The sequence below is a fragment of the Syngnathoides biaculeatus genome, chromosome 3 (assembly GCF_019802595.1).
Source record: "Syngnathoides biaculeatus isolate LvHL_M chromosome 3, ASM1980259v1, whole genome shotgun sequence".
Taxonomy (NCBI): domain Eukaryota; kingdom Metazoa; phylum Chordata; class Actinopteri; order Syngnathiformes; family Syngnathidae; genus Syngnathoides; species Syngnathoides biaculeatus.
Genome location: NC_084642.1, coordinates 25,219,723 through 25,237,258, shown reverse-complemented (window position 1 = coordinate 25,237,258; position 17,536 = coordinate 25,219,723). Strand labels below are relative to the sequence as shown.

General features: G+C 42.5%; 1 protein-coding gene across 3 annotated transcripts in view; it reads right to left on the bottom strand.

The window, feature by feature from the left end:
- epha6 (eph receptor A6) overlaps positions 1–17,536 on the bottom strand; it is a 67,691-nt gene that overhangs the window by 17,678 nt on the left and 32,477 nt on the right. For all 3 annotated transcript variants that reach the window (XM_061814999.1, XM_061814998.1, XM_061815001.1), the window contains exons 7-8: positions 2,417–2,572; positions 1,123–1,464 (exon numbers count right to left, since the gene is read on the bottom strand). In XM_061814999.1, the coding sequence (XP_061670983.1) occupies positions 1,123–1,464; positions 2,417–2,572 (498 nt within the window). The remainder of the gene's footprint in view (positions 1–1,122; positions 1,465–2,416; positions 2,573–17,536) is intronic.

The window sequence follows — 17,536 nt, the reverse complement described above, 5'->3', positions numbered from 1 at the left end:
ACTTGACAAAATACTTGCAGGATAGTGATAACCTAAAATCACAACTTAATTAGCCAGACATGAAACACCTCAAATTTACCATGTATGGTAGCAGGAATCGCTTTAAAAAATGGAATGAACTACATCCCTCTTCACAATCCTGGTAAAGAGGACGAACAAAATGAATATCTCAGAAACCAACATTGATCTCTATTTGTCTGAAATGTGGAAAAAAAACTATTGAATGATGTTGGTAACAATTAATGCAGGTGTTACCAAACAAAAGTAAAAAATGACATGGCATATTTTAACTGTTGCTGTTAAATATGTTGGATTACATGAAAAGCACAATCTCGGAAATAAAGAAAGTTTGACATCAGATCCAATGCCAAAATTGGAAGCTCGGCCTGTAAATGAAAATCTATTTTTATTTAACTGGAGGAGGAAAACCAAGTTATATTCATATTGCAAGCATTATTGGGGACAAGGCCTCGACTAGGTGTCGATTGCTAAATGTACCATGTTTTCATTCTCCTGCCAAAAGTCCCACTGGGATGATAGTAGCTCACTGTGCACTCTTCATGTGTACTTTCACTATTCTACCACAAAGTTTTGTGTGTACACATAGTCTGAGCTGTGTGTAAATTTAAACATCCCCCCACATAAGTCCATCTTAATAAATCCCATATGTTTTGTGAAAATGTTCATACACCTGCCGAACCCACACTTCCGCTTGATAAACAAGGGCAGGGGACCTCTTGACCATGAGGAAGATGTGCTAAGCTCTGCCACATGTATTATTTTGCTATTAATTAAAGGCATTTACATGCATACATACATCTAAAGTCTGAACTGCTTATCCTCACAAAGGTCGTGAGTGTGTTGGCACCTGTCTCGGCTGACGTTTGGAGAGAGGCAGGTACAGCCTCAACTGGACACCAGCCAATCTCAATGAAAAGCATTTACAAACAGAACAATATATTAGATGCCAATATTTCCAGACCAAAATCTATAATTTGTGCTAACATAATGTAACTCATCCAAGTCAATGTCAATTATATTCCAAATTCCAACAAGCCTGAACAGAACTTCCTGAGGACAGTCAAACAAACTCAAAGTCTCATATTAAAAAATGACACTCACCAGCTTGGTGTGTATTGACAGTGACGTTTATCAGCGCACGTGAAGCCACACCCAACCCAGATACGCCATTCACAGCCTCCACAATGAATGTATAATTGGCGGGTGTTGCGTAATCGAGTATGGCCACAGAGATCCCAGTCAGACCCAATGGCCGCGGGATGAATCTCAGGTCCGGCTCACAAGGATCACACTGCATCCCGCCGGTGTCGTTATTGCAGCGCTGGCACAGGACATTGTAGGTGATGTCACTGCGGCCTCCTGTGTCACTTGGAGGCATCCACTGGAGGAAAAGTGCCGTGTCATTGATTAATGACAGCAGGTTCCTGGGTGCTGACGGAGGTCCTGACAGGAAAGAGAAACTAAGTCAAACCACACAGGTAGTACACAATGCACTTTGATACTTGTGCGTGATGTTACACCAACAATTGGTGTCCATATGGTTCTTTAACGATTATCCTTTTCACAGTCATCAATCAGGAGCTGGAGCCTATCCCAGCTAACTGTGGACAAAAGGTGGACCACACTTTGGACTGTCTACCAGTCAATCACAGGGCACATGTGGACACAAGCAACCATTCACATTCGCAGTCACATGCTCACAGAAGTCAGATGACGAACCACTCCACCATCAGTAAATACACTTACAACTTAAGAGGTAAAAACTAGAGTGATATCGCCTCTCAAGAGCTGAATATAATGATGAAATGAGCTGCAATGCGGACAACAGTGTTTGTTAGAATTCTACCCAAGTCTGACCTTTTTGAGTAGGAAGGTGTTTACAGGAATGGTTTAAAGGAGGTTCTTGTATCAAACTGCTCACACTCAAAAAATAAAACAAGGGCCTTTGGGCAACAACCGTTCCAATTTTAAACCGAGAAATGCATGTGTGATGAAGGTTCTTACTTGGCAATGAAGTATTTTATTTTGCAAAGTGAATACAACTAGGTGGCAAGTGGATATTTAAATACCATGCGTGGGTGAGCTCGTGCGTGGTGGTCACAAGTGTCTGTATTTTATTCCAGCATTGCAGTTGCCAATTTCAAAGATGTTATATATTATAAATACAAATAATAATAATTATTATTATATTTGGAGAAATAAAACATTAATTTTATGCAGAGGCTTTGGTGAAGCCACATAGTGTAGGTATTTGCATTGGTGCCTGTCGTAGTCGATGTAAAACATATTTGAAAAGCACAAACATAAAGGAGGAAAGGCATTATTGTTATGCAGAAAGACATTATAAAGCAAACACAATGTTTCACTAATTTGCAGCTACTTAAACTGTGCCTACTTGTACACGCCATGGTAGAGGGGTCCTTGTTCGCCCTGTAGAAGCCTTTTTCACAGTGGCACATGGTGGCGGCCTGGTCATGGCTGGAGCTATGTAGTGGACACTGGGAGCATTTCATGTTACCTGGATACGGCTTGAAGAAACCAGGCTTACACGCTGGAACATGAAGAAGCAGACAAGGAAATCGTTCAGAAAAATGGTGTTCCTTCGTGACATGATGAGTAAAAAATACTCTGGGGCCACTCTCACTTTCTTATTAGCTGTCTAACAAAGGATCACTGTTACACCATTTTAGTAGGACCATTTTCTGAATTCCAAGGTGACTATCAGTTTTAAAAAGTTACTTTTTAAGGATCTACACACACCTATTCTGATGAAAAATTAATGGGAATATGTCCAAAAGCAAAGCAGTGGACCACACTAGTACTGTAGGGTGTATTTGGATGTATATGGACAGTGAGCAAGTTTTTAGGATTTTTTTCTTAACACACTATGACAGTATATTTTAAATAAAACCACCAAAATGTGACTAGTGTTGACTTTCACACCAATTTAGTTTGAGGTTGAAGAAAAATCTGTCATATTTTGCAATAATTGAAATGAAAACCCATCGATGACCACTCCCTGGAGACGCTTGAGCCGGTCTCGATTGCCACCTTCAGTTTTTGCAGTTCTTATTTTTGACAACTTGCCCCTCCGTATGTGAAAAGAATGTTACACAGGATGGTTCCCAACACGTTACGGACATGGCCATTCAAGACTATTCTATTCATTTGCGTTCAAAATGCAATGAATGGCTTTTCACAGAGGACAAATACAACATGATCACCGAATCATTTCTTTATTGAACTAAAATACTTCAACAGTGCACCAAATACCAGCCACTGCCAGTCCCAACCCCAGATTAAAAATAATATGTGGGCTATGCATTCAGTATAAAAATTGTGCCGAACAAATCATACAACCGACTTGCTGTTGGCAGCCCCTCATGGGACAAGATGAAGGTCACAACAACAACATGGTTTTCTCTTTGCTCACATTCAGCCAAATACTACCAAATTTAAGGGCAGCACTAAATTTGACAGAAAGATGATCTGGCAACCACCAGTCATCCCCTGGGTCCTATAAATACAGGGGTTAATCAACCATGATGAGGCGCAGGTGTGCTGGGACGCACCCAGCCAGGGCTGGACCGGCAGGACCATGACAGTACCCTCCCTCCAAGGTGCGGCTCCCAGACGTGCCTAAACTAAAATTAACATGTCCAGGGGCGGGCGGAAGGGGGTCCGTGGGACCAAACGCGAGGCGTCCGGCCGGACAGGTCAGGATGACGACCCGGATGCCAAGCACCAGGATCCCCACGGGACGATTCGGGTGGACGACCTTGGGGAGGAACCCAACAGCGAAGCAGGAACCAGACCAAGGCATGCAACTGTGCCGGACAAAGGCCTCCCCAGACGCGGCCGCGAGACGGCCGGGCATTGGTCGCCGCAGAGGCTCGGTAGGAAGGTGGCCAGTGGCCGGTCGCCAACGAAGCTTCAACATGAGGCGGCCGGGAATCAGTCCCTGCTGAGTCTAGGTCATGAAGCGGCCGGGAATCATCTTGAGTGAGGACGCCGGAGAGAAGGATCAAAGCCATGACCACCACGATCACCATCACAGCCATTCCGAAGCCCTTCCAGTTCCAGAGTGGCCCATCAGAACTCCCCAGCTCCTGTTGCAGTCGAAACAGGGGCGTGGGGCGCCCGCGGACTGATCGCCGCCGGTACTCCTGGACACGGACGAGAGACGGCTGAGGAGCCCTTGCCACCGCCTGGACAGGAACGTGAGGCAGCTGCGGAGCCCTCGCCACCTCCTGGACAGCAACGTGAGGCAACTGCAGCGCCATTGCCGCCTTCTGGACAGGAATGTAAGGCGGCTGCGGAGCCCTCGCCAGCCCCTGGACAGGAACGTGAGGCGGCTGCGGAGCCCTTGCCACCTCCTGGACAGGAACGTGAGGCGGCGGCGGCGCCACCACCTCCTGGACAGAAACGTGAGGCAGCGGTGATGCCACCACCTCCTTGACAGCAACGTGGGGCTTGGAAAGTGGCTCCTGAACGCCCACAGGCAGCACAGCACTGGATTGTTGCTCCTTCGGTGCTCGCCTTGGCACTACAGAACTCGGCGCTTGTTCACGAATGTGCATGAACAGATCATCACTGGGAACAGGGTGGAGCGACGGGGATAATAAGGTCCTCCCCCTCTTCGCTGGAGGAAAATAGTTCGCTTCATCTTGATCTGAATTCCCTCCATCCTCGGAACTTAAGGCCTCTGCAGCTCGTTTCTGAATCCTGTGCTTTGGGAAAACACATGTTGGAGACGCTCTGGCAGGCCCATCCAAATGGGCAAATTCCATCCTCCTTCGACGGTCGCCCAGAAGCCTGTCGCCACGGCGATGTGGGTGAGACGCGGTAGTGAATCTGCTGCCAGCCGCGACATGGGTTCGACTGGGGAAGGAGTCGATGGGTGCCGTGGCGTGAGAATCAGTGAGCAGCGCGTCTGTCAAAACCCCAACGTGAGCATAAAGCGGCGGCGGATCTGTTTCCATTGCAACGTGAGCTTGGACTGAATTTGTTGATACAGCGACGTTGGAATGGCGTGGTGGTGGAACCGTTGCCACAGTGACGTGAAAGTTGCTCGGTAGTGGATCCGTAGCCACTTCAGCGTGGACGTGAGTCAGCAGAGAGTCTGTTGAAACCGTGATGTGGGCATAACGTGGCAGTGGATCCATTGCCACAGCGACATGAGCCTTGCTTGGTAGCGGGTCCGTTGCTACTGCGGTGTGCGCATTTCAGCAAGAATCACAAAAAATGATGATGATCTGCTTTTGGGGGCTACATACTGTAAATTGGTGTGGTGATGTGGACCGTGGGCCTTAAGTTGGACACCTGTTCTCCAAGTGTTTGTGTGGGAAAATGTGTTTTTAAAAAATCATACTCCATAATGCTTGTGGAGTATGCTGAGGCACGATTCATGTCTTTTTGGGGAGTGCACAGTGAAGGTTTGGGGATTCACATGGAGCTTGCACAGGCAAAGCACATCCAGTTAGAAAAGCAATACGGTTAAGTTTTCATAAAGTCCCTTGAGAGTCTCTCTCTTTTACCGCCTGGCAAAGTTAGGGGTAGACTGACAATGGTTTTTGGTGCAAGAAGCCTTAAGTTTTTGTTGACAACTTCTTTTAGACCACGTTATAATGGAGTCTATAAAAGCCCTATGCGCCGCAGTCAGGCTAGACCTTGAATATCTGATGCAAAATTCATAGCTGTCCATCTGAATATTGCAAGTATATTTTACTCTAAGCCGCAAATATCCATCCCATGATGCTGATGTTTTTTACAACCTCAGTAGGAACAAATCCAGTCAGAAATATTGGAATGGCTGTGACTGACAGAAAGATAAATGTTATTAAGCCATAGTTATCCTGTTACTTATTGTCGGGATTGGCTTATTTCATACTTAAAAACTGAAATGTTCCATAAATAATAGTTTAGCCCGATGCATTTCAAAAGATTTTCGATCATCATTTATGTTTTTCATGCACATTAAAAAGCTATTAGCATAGTAATAACCTAACATTAAGGCCTCTTTCACACAAAATATATCCACATATTTATTTTGGGTCATTCTACTGAGCCATGTATTCCAGCTACATCTCCTAACTATGTCAGGTTCTCAGGATTTCTACTGACAAACGTTTATTTTAAACTTCTCCCTTCCTACCATGTCATTTTTATCTGCCCCAATTTCAACCTTTTTTTAAATATATTTTTATGATACTTTCCTCTCCTTCATTGTTTCCACCAAAAGATGGAAAAATATTGTGGATTGATTCCTTCTTCCCTGACTTTATCTTTGTAGACAAATACACCACTAATAATGCAGTCACAGTTAATTTAGTCAGAATGTGTGCAAGGCCGAATTCTATCTAAAGTACAAAACCTGTAGGTTGGATAATGATAGACTTAAAAAAAAACAAGAAAACAATGGCAGATATGAAGTCATGAATAATTATTTTAGCATTAGAATTATCCAATAAAAGTATAGTACACCTTCCATCTGTTTATTCAAAATGGCTCTTTTCTTTTCCTTCCAATGATCTGTATCCGCATACGGCACTCTATCATCATATCTCTCCATACAAGTATTTATTATTATGTATAATCTGAAATTCAAAATCAAGTTCCTGCGTACTCCTAATGAGAAAAGTTATTTTGTCATTTCATCTGGTCACTGCAAAAACCACTAGTTGGACAATTGATCAGTACTGTGACTCTATTTAGACCCCTTGAAGTTATAAATAAACATTACAACAGAAATAATAAACACCTATCCATCCAGTTTCTGTATCACTTCTGTGTATGGTCACAGAGAGCTGGAGGCTGTCCCAGGTGACTTGGGGAGAAAAAGTGACTGGTTGCCAATCACATATTGAGGCTGACAACCATTCACGCTCACCTTCTCACCGTCACTGAGTGGGAGCTGAAACCTACATTGCCTGTCAGGCCGGTGAACCATCAGTGATGCTTGTTTTACAAGTAGAGGCAATAAGCATATGTTTCTATTGCATTTGTTCCAAAAAAGAAAGCCAAACTTTGACCTTTGCAGCCTGTCCACCAATTCTGAAGCCATAAAAAAAAGATGTTCGTTCCTACTGTGATCTAATACATTCATAGGTAGCATGGAAACGTACTGCACTAGCATATATACCAGGGGTGTCAAACTCATTTTTATCGCGGGCCACATTGTAGTTATGGTTTTTGTCACAGGGCCAGGATGTGTGAAACCATAAAAATCTATAATTGACCCATCATATTTACACATTAAATTTACCAACTAGTTTTGGAATCAGAAATCCGGGGTAATGGGTTTTTCAGATATTATTGATGTTTCGTAACACAATAATGCTTGCAATATCTCAATGTCATCATTTATGATATGACAATTTAAAATTTTGGTTCAGAATTGAACATGAACTATGGAAGTTGACACACATGATTTGCCTTTACAGGCCACATAAAACCATGAGGCGAGCCACATCTGCCCCCCGGGCCTTGAGTTTGATACCAGTACTGTAAGCAGGACTAGGTACAGAATGTAACTTCCTATGTCAGCATGCGACTGCGATTGATCTAACTTTCCTTACACAAGAAGAAAGCTAATGTTTTGCACTAATGGAAGACTTATATCGGGATTTCACAATGACTCTGTATGCACTAGGAAGAGTGACAATCAAATTTAAAAGAACAAATGCAAGTCTGCAAATCTAAGTGTACATGCTATAAGTGATTAGAAATATCTATATCTGTGCTGAGTCAGACATTCAAAATCAAGTTCCTGCGTACTCCTAATGAGAAAAGTTATTTTGTCATTTCATCTGGTCGCTGACCATTTGACCATATTCAGTTCAATGTTACATTGTGCCTATATAGCGGTTGTGCCAAAGGTAAGAAACTGATTTGAGTTTGCAGCTGTTTGTTGCACTCTGCTCGAAGCTACGAAGATCACCTTCAGAAAGCAATTTCAATCCAATTTGTTCACTATCAGTTCTATGGCATTTTATAAGCCAGGGCATTCTTATTCATGAAAGGCACAATTTTCACAAAAATATGTATTCACAATGCAAACCAATAGTGGCCTCGCGGAAAAAAAAAATGCAAATTTGCTTAAGAGGTAAGAAACCGCCTCAATGAAAGTGAGACCATAATTTGCTGAATGTGCCTCCCAAATATAATTTTACAGTATTGCGTATGAATAGATACAGTCCTATTACAGTTCGACTAACATTAGGAATATGCACATGCACACAAGTTGTTCCCCCGTTGTTTGTGTAGCGATATAGGAACAAGTTTGCTCTGGTAAATGGAACACAAAACTGGAAATATGATGGACTGACAAACTGATCATGGACTTAATTTAGAAGTCTCATTAAAAGGGCGACTGTCATGAAACACGTTTTTTCACCACAAAACATGATTTTGACGTATATAGCTTTTTGAACTCCCGCCATGAAAAACCTCTCGAGGGATTTGTTTTCGAGAAGAAGCAGGAAGTGACGTACAGGACAGAGGACAGGGCACCAACACCCTCAGCTGGAGTCGTTTGTTTCTATTAGTTTTACTTCCGGGAAGGTAGCTCGTTGTTCCTTCGTGTTAGCCAAAATGCAGACTCATTGCATTGCTGGATATTGCTCGACCACTCAGGAGGATGTATTTACCCTTTATAAGTTTGCAAGAGACCCGGATCGTCATGAAAAATGGATTGCACGGGTGCAAAGGACAAGAGCTTTGTGGGTTCCAAATGTCAGGTAGGTGTGTATAGAAAAAATAAATAAATAGTTGGGGGGGGACCAGTAATCCGTCTCTCATCACGTAACAAAAGATCCGCGTATGTATGACAGGGGTGCTAAATGTGTCGATGTGCGTGTCGGCGCTGTCTCCAACGATCACAGCTTTGTCTAAGCTTCCGTGTCCCATGAGCCACTGCCAAAGCCGTGCCTCACGGATGAGCCGGCAGTCAAGCCGTGTGCCTCGCGGACGAGCCAGCAGCCAAGCTGTGTGCCCAGCGGAGGAACCGGCAGTGAAGCCGTGTGCCTTGGGGAGGAACCAGCGGCCGAGTCGTGTGCCCCGCGGATGAGCCGGCAATGAAGCCGTGTGCCTTGGGGAGGAACCAGCGGGCAAGCCGTGTGTCCCGCGGATGAGCCGGCAGTCAAGCCGTGTGCCCCGCGGATGAGCCGGCAGTGAAGCCGTGTGCCTTGGGGAGGAACCAGCGGCCGAGTCGTGTGCCCCGCGAATGAGCCGGCAGTGAAACAGTGTGCCTTGGGGAGGAACCAGCGGGCAAGCCGTGTGTCCCGCGGATGACCCGGCAGCCAAGCCGTGTGCCCTGCGGACAAGGCAACGGCTAAGCCGTGTGACTCGCAGCGAAACCGGCTGCCAAGCCGTGCGCCCCGCAGACGAGTCTGTGGTTAGTTAGAAGTAATACGCATATCATCTAAATATGACTCGAAACAATAGGGTAATATTGCCCTGGTCACTTTACTCGATTGTGAGATGTTCTCTTCTTCAAAAAGAGAATCTGTATCAGAAGGGGGGTATTCGTCTCCCATAGTTGCGGCCACAGCGTGTTTTCAATGGCGAATGTCTGGGGTGACGTCACGGACAGTAAATGCAACCAATTGGTGACCACTTGGATGTCGAATGACACTTCCGCAAATTTGCGCATGGATGACGCGCTCTCCGCTCATATTTATTTTTTCGTATAGACATTGAAGTGAAGAGTGTTATATGTATTTTTCATTACAATATCTATTTTAGAATGGTTATGGGGAAGACACTTGACCTTTAAACTCAAAATAAAGTCCAAGTTGCATCACAAAAGACCTACTCCCAGTTATTGAGCGCTAGCATGAGTTACTTGTGCTTATGTGCTCCAATCATTTATCTTTTGTTTTTTTTACTTTGATATTTTGGGATTTCAAACTTGCCACATGGGGCTGTGTTGATGGGTAGAATATATTGAAAAAAAAAAGCAAATGTGTATCAAAATAAAATATAGATTGTATCATGACTAAAACTTAAAATACAGTACAGTACTTGAATTTACGTGAATTTATAAAAAAAAGACTTGTACAGTATTTCAGATATTAACCTACCCATACTACTTCAACAAGCATCATATGTTTTAGAACATCACAGTATGCTTTACTCGGCATCTCCACTGGCCACCAGAAATATCCACCAAGAATACACTTCTCACATTCTGTTTGGGATGGACGCAATCAAGACAAGAAAGGATTCCTGTAACTTTGTTTTACTCAACAGGAGTCCCGGAACCAAAATCATGTTTTTAGAATTAGTTATGCTGCAGTGCTTTCACAAGATCATGAACCAGCTCCTCCCCCAAAATTTAACCTGAACATACCTATAACACATTTTCAAACATCAAACACGTGATTGGATACGTCTAATAAAGTTTGCTTACGGGGTGTTGTTTGCTATGAAAGGTTGATTATCGAGCAGTAATGGATTGAAAATGGACACGATTTTCATGGGCAGTGACAATACACTCATTAAACGAGAACACCTGCAGGGTCTTATGCACATTTGCATGAATGTAATGACACAGTTGATGAGAGTTGTTTGGACCTGAGGAGCTGGAAGTTTTCTCTTGGCTTTTCGTTGTCAGAAACAGATGGAGCCAGAAAGTGTGTTTTCCCTGGTCTCCATGCTTTGATATGCAGATGGCGAGTTCACAGAGAATGAGTGATACCCCAGTCTGGGAGGATGACGTACAAGGCTGGAGTAAACACGTCCTTAATGGACAATGACTCAGATACAAGTAAGAGAATGTATTGATTTCCTCATCGCTCATCCCACATTACTTTCCAACCCAATCAGGGCCTTTAAGCACTATCGGAGAGCAGAGCAGATTGCAAGCAAAGTAAAACTAACTGACCTTTGGCACTGAGGGTCACAGCCAAAGAAAAGAAAGACTGTGTTTGTGTGTGTGTGTGTGTTTCTTTATTTATTTTTCTGGAACTCATGCTTAACAATTCAACTCAGTGTGTTAATCACGGGAATTTATTAGGACATTGTATTAAATATTAAAGGTCAAGTGTCATGAAATGGACGATTTTTGGTACATTATTAATGAAAAACCCATAGCCAATATGGTCCCGTGTGTTTTTTCACCACAAAACATGATTTTGAGGTATACAACTTTGAAAATGAAAATCCTCTCGAGGGATTTGTTTTCGAGAAGAAGCAGGAAGTGACGTACAGGACAGAGGCGCCCCCTCGTGGTCTCGTTTGTTTCCATTAGTTTTACCTCCGGGAAGGTAGCTCGTTGTTCCTTCGTGTTAGCCAAAATGCCGGCTCAATGCATTGCTGCACATTGCGTGAACACTCGGGAGAATGGATTTAGCCTTCATAAGTTTGCAAGAGAGCTGGCTCGTTGTGAAAAATGGATTGCACGGGTGCAGAGGACGAGAGCTTCGTGGGTTCCAAATAATAGGTAGGCAGTAATGCGCCCGGGCTCGACGGTGTTCAACAAGTACTGAGGCGGCTTTGAACATACTCCTAAAAGCAGCATGGCTCGGCTCCACCTCATCCTTATACGCCACCACGGCGCAGAAAATCAGCTATACCGGCTGAGGCGCCGCGTTCGGCGGTGACTGCTTCTGCGAAGGCTGCGCATCGCTACGATGGCTCATCTCCGCCACGGAAGTGGATCGGACAGGGATGAGGTTTGGCCGTGATCGCATATCATCTGAATATGGCTCGAAACAATAATGTAATATTGCCTCAAAGGCTTGAAACAATAACAATATTTCCCCAGTAACTTCACTCGGTTGTGTGGTGTCCTCCTTTTCGAAAAGAGCTTCCGTGTCAGACGGGGCGCGTTTGTCTCCCATATTTAGGGTGCACCGCGTGTTTTCATTGGCGAATGTCCGGGTGACGTCACGGACGGAGGACGCAGCCAATATGGCGACCACTTGGATATCGTAGAATGACACTTCTGCAACTTTATGGATGACGCGCTCTCTGCTCACATTTATTTTTTCGTATAGACATTGAAGTGAATAATGTTATTAGTATTTTTCTTTACAATATCTATTTTAGAATCTTTATAGGGATGACACCCGGGCTTTAAGCACTATATTGCATTTGGACTGCATATATTTCAACGACATGAATGTCACAAAACTTGTGCTTGAGATGATGCTTCTGTAAAAATATGTCGGGCTTTTAATAATGACTGCATAAAATACCACGATGAGGTTCTTCAGCCAGACGATAAGAAGAGGCATGGCGAAGACAGATATCTTCAAAATGAAATGCGAGCTGTTACATTTAAAAAGACTGGAGCCAAAATATTTGGATGTGAAAATGTGGAATCGCTCAGTGCACTTGTGGGTTTTGGACTTATTTGCATCCATATTTGGATTCTAGTCATGCTTTAAAAGACGTCTCTATTAGCTTTCCCTGTAGTTCAGTGTCTCCGATGGAATATGATGGTGTGATGAAAGGATGTGGAACAAATAGCATTAGTACTATGATGTTGCCTTATCTAGGTCATGATATAACCAGACTATCTTTGAGTAATCCTCTAGTGGCTGACACTGAATGAAAGGAATAGAATAATAAGGCACTCGATAGAGATGTCAAAACAGTCTAGCAGCATGCTATCGGGGTGGAAAGCAGGGTTTGATAAGTGCTGATACCTTTGTTTAGGCTGATGCGAGGGAGAGACGGACATGTTGGAGAGAAGCTCTGCTCATATTTGGGAGCGCTGGGGTTTTCCCTATTCTCTCTCACTCTCTCTCTCTCCGCCTCTCCGGCTCTCACTCGTTCCCCATGCTGCCTCTCAGACAGCTTTGATCACAGCTCCCTTTGAAGCAGTGTTCCAAAATGAAAACGAGGAGAAAGCAGAAGTCATCGCAAGTTCACGCCTAAACTTCCTGCAACTACTTGCAAAGTGCACTGCTGCTGTACTGCAGAACTTCACCAAGTCCAATGGCAATTATTCATGTGAACTAAATTTTACTAATTCAAAAGATGACACTCATATGTGCTGTAAAACCATTATTTTATAATCTGAGGGGCGTCTAAACCAAAAATATAATTTGGCTCACACATAAACACACACACGGACACACACTGCTAAAAGTGTCATGCACACAAAAATACTTACATGCACCCAAAAAAATACCCACTAAAAAGCCTCCCAAAAACAAAAACATCATCAACATATACACCCCAAAAAAAGTTCATTTAAACTGAGCAGATAATCCAAAATCTCAAATGCGCTCATGAAAACTGTCAAACACACCCAAAAATGTCTCACAGCTGGCAAAAAAACAACTTCAAACTCACCAAAGAATCAAACAAGAAACATTTTATCCATCCATGCATCCATCCATTTTCTTAGCTGCTTATCCTCACAAGGGACATGGGAATGCTGGAGCCTATCCCCGCTGTTATCGGGCAGGGCGGAGGGTACACTGTGCCAATCACAGGGCACATGGAGACAGATAACAGTCACACTCACAGTCATACCTAAAGGGGAATTTAGAGTCTTCAAATAATCCCTGTTTTTCGGATGTGGGAGGAAACCGGAGTGCCCAGAGAAAACCCATGCAGCCACAGGGAAAACATGCAAACTCCTCAGAGGACCGGGATTGAACCCTGGTTGTCAGAAATGTGAGGCCAACGCTTTACAGCTCCTCCACAGTGTCGACTAAAAACATTTTAGTCAAAAAAAAAAAGTTTTACATTCACATAACTGAGTAGCATGTGGCCATTTGTACTGGATCAATCGGGCAAATATGAATGAGCTCTAGATGGTATTATTTTTCACTGTGGACACAATTTGCCTGCTAATTTGTGGGTCATGGGTGCTTATACTCTCCAGTATATTGTGGTTCCAGCCAGTTAAAAAAGTAGAGTACACACAAACATTAATTATTATTAAATTGGGTGACTCCATTTCACAATAGATTAGCAGGTAGTGTGGGTTCACTGTCATCTCCAGTTGATTACTCTTCATCCTTCATTCATGACAATGGTACTTAACAGAAGTGTGGGTTAGTGACATAGCAGAGAACTCATACATCAGGTCATTTGTAACTCAAGGGACCAATGTATAGACAGCTATATACAGTATGCTATACATAAAGCTTTGTGACCAGGAAAATACTCAAGGATCTTACTAAATTTTGGGATGGCCAGTGGCTCTGTATCCCACTAGAATTGATCTGTCCCTATATGGAGCAGCAGTGTTATTACAACTCCAACATAAAAAGTGCAATCTTTCTCAAGATGACCTTGGCATGGAGCAGAAATGGTAATAAACAATTAGGATTCACGCTATTTATTGTAAGCAAAGGAAAGCATTCTTTTTGGTAGCGTACTTCCTGCACAAGGTAACCTCACTGGGAACTATTTACATGATTGAAAATGACGAAAATAAAAGACATCTCAAAACAGTCAAAAACAAAGAGAAAAAAATCCATATGAAAATAACAATGAAAAACCTGTAGTGGAACAACGATAATTTAAAAGTGGAAATTCTTGAAAATACTTAATCATAGGCGTGACAAAAATATTAGTTTTTAATCTGTATTCAAAAACAGTCACTTGGTGACGTGGCTTCTTTTGGCAGCTTATCCCATTTGTGTGTAGCGTAACAGCCAAAAGCGACCTCAACATGTTTGCTTTGGAAAATGTGTGCCATTATTTGACCTCAGTCTGTAGATCTCAAAGCCATCTTGGGATCATATTTCACTCATATTTGTTTCATAATGTATATTCAGGACCTAAACCATTTTAATGATTTATAAACCAGTAGCAGAACTTTAATGTCTATTCTAAAGCTGACTGGGAGCCAGCAAGGAGACTCTGAATTGGAGTAAAATGTTCCAACCTCTTTGCTGTGGTCAGAAACTGAACTGCAGCATTCTGAATGTGCTGAAGAGCTGCTAAATGCTGGTTTGAGGGACTCTAGGCAGAAGTCCATTGAAGTAGTCAAGTCTATTTAAGATAAAAACATGGATGAGTTTCCGATGGTCTGCTTGGCACACGCAAAGCCTAAACCATTTATAGACTGTTCCTTTTAGTTCTACCCACGTTTCCAACCTGTTTAGCAATATGTTATGACCTTTTGTATCAAAAGCTACACTGAAATCTAACCAGACAAAAACTGACAGCTTTCCCGAGTCGGCGTTCAACCTTATATCGTTAGCACTTTGATAAGATCTGATTCTGTGCTATGATGAGTTTGGAAACCTGAATGAAATTTGTCAAAAGTCAATTTGATTTCAGGTAATCACTGAGTTGATTATAAAAAACTTTCTCGACAATCTTGGCTGTGAAGGGGACATATGAGATGGGTCAAGTGTAGTAAAAAAATTGTGATCATAAAACTATTCTAATGATTTCACTGGTTGTTCATTGGAAGAACACAAGGAAGAGTCCCTGACCGAGAACACAATCTGAGGACTTTAAATGTTGGGACTAAGATGGGAAAATCTTGTGAGCTGGTATACATGATGATGAGGAGAAATGTTGATATAATGTGTGTCCAGGAGCGCAGTTGGAAAGGCAGTAAGGATGGAAGTTTAGGGTCAGGGTTTAAATTATTTTACCTTGTCTATTGGTGCATATTTTAATTGACATGAAGGAAACATGGTTGATAAAGAAGCAATAGGTAAGTATGGCATCCAAGAAAGGAACTTGAAGGGACAGATGGTAGTTGACTTTGCAAAAAGGATGGAAGTGGTTGAAGGAACATCGGCAGAGACATGTGGTGACCTACAATAGCGGCGCTAGAAGCACGCAGGTGGATTACATTTTGTGCAGACGATGTAATCTGAAGGAGGTTACTGACTGTAAAGTAGTGCTAGGGGAAAGTGTAGCTCGACAGCATAGTATGGTGGTATGTAAGATGACTCTGGTGTTGGGGAGGAAAATAAAGAAGACAAAGGCAGAACAGAGAATTATGTGGTAGAATCTGAGAAAGTATATGGTGTGTGGCTTTTTGAGAATAGGTTTAAAAGGTCTTGGTGGACAGGAGGGTCTTCCAGAAGACTGGACTTTTAAAGTCAAGTAATCAGAGAATTTGTGAAACTTGTTTTTTTTAAATATGACTAACGACTGAACAACAGCCATTGTTAATTTCTTTATTATGTTTTCTTTGATGATAATGCTTTTTTTTAAATGCTTGACAGTTTAATTTAAATACCATCTAAAAAAAGTTTCCCCTGGGCCTTCATGTTTTCTTTAAAGAATTGTACTCACGTTTAAATTCTGCCCAGGTAGTTAAACATAAGCACAACATTGTGTTTTCTCTTTACGAAATAAAAGTAGGGCTGTGAATTTCAAAATAAGAGCAAATAAATAAAAAGAAAGTATGACGTGTTCAAAATAAACTGCTTAAATTCAGAATAATTAATTGGCAAAAAATACAGAAAACACTTTTTGTTTCGATCATATGGGTAGAAGCAAAATTACGCATTGTAAAAATGCATTACAAATAGAACGGTTTTCCAGAATTTTGAGGTCAAGTTTTGGTGACTGACTGGCAACCAGTTCAGGGTGTAGCCCACCTTACGCCCGAAGTCAGCTTGGATAGGCTCCAGCGCCCCACAACCTGAACCAGGATAAGGGGTGTTGAGAATGGACGGCTGGATTGATTTATTTAGATTTTCTTGGTTGTGCCGGCTCTGAGCCTATTCCTGCTAACCTTTAATAAAAAATTAATTGCCTTTTGATTGACCTGCAGCTATTATAGCGTTGACCATTCTTGGGAGTGGAAAAGATGGTAAAAAATATAAGAAAAGTGTAAAAAGGTATCATCTGAGCCTCATTGAATAGTTACTTAATGTGCATGTGTCACCAAGTGTAAAGAAAAAGTAGAAGTATCTTCTTTACAAAAAGCTTAATGATAGCAGATTGATATTCCAGGCAACTCCCATAAGTCGAGTTAAATAGAGTGATAGAGTTGGTATTCCTGCCTCACTCCCAACCATACTGACACCAACTAGCATGACTCCATAGGGGCTGTATAAGGGAGGTGAAGGTGGAAGCCATGCATCTTAAAAATAAGGCTCTGCTACAGTAGGAAGCCGCTATAAACGTCAGTCCTTTATCCACACAAACACCTAGGCCTTGTCCCATGACAGTTTGGAAGTGAGTAGGCACACTGCACTAGTTCCTCCTTTCAGAGAATCTGAAGTGGACTATTATTTCAATGCACTTGAATCAACTAATTTAAGTAGGTTAGTGAAGTCCACTCAGTGTGCAACTCTCTGACAACATATGTATATGTGTGTGTGTGTGTGTGTGTGTGTGTGTGTGTGTGTGTACACAGTATGTGTATACAGTGGTACCTCTACTTACAAAATTAATCCGTTCCGGAAGTCGTTTCGTAATGTGATTTTTTTAGAAAGCCGTAGAAGCGCATTTTACATCAATAGCGTAATCCCTTCCAAGCCCCACCTCCCCCTGCCCCACTCACCCAAAATAAGCATTCAAAGTACATAATGTAAAGAATAATAATAAAATATATATGTTCATTTACCTTTGG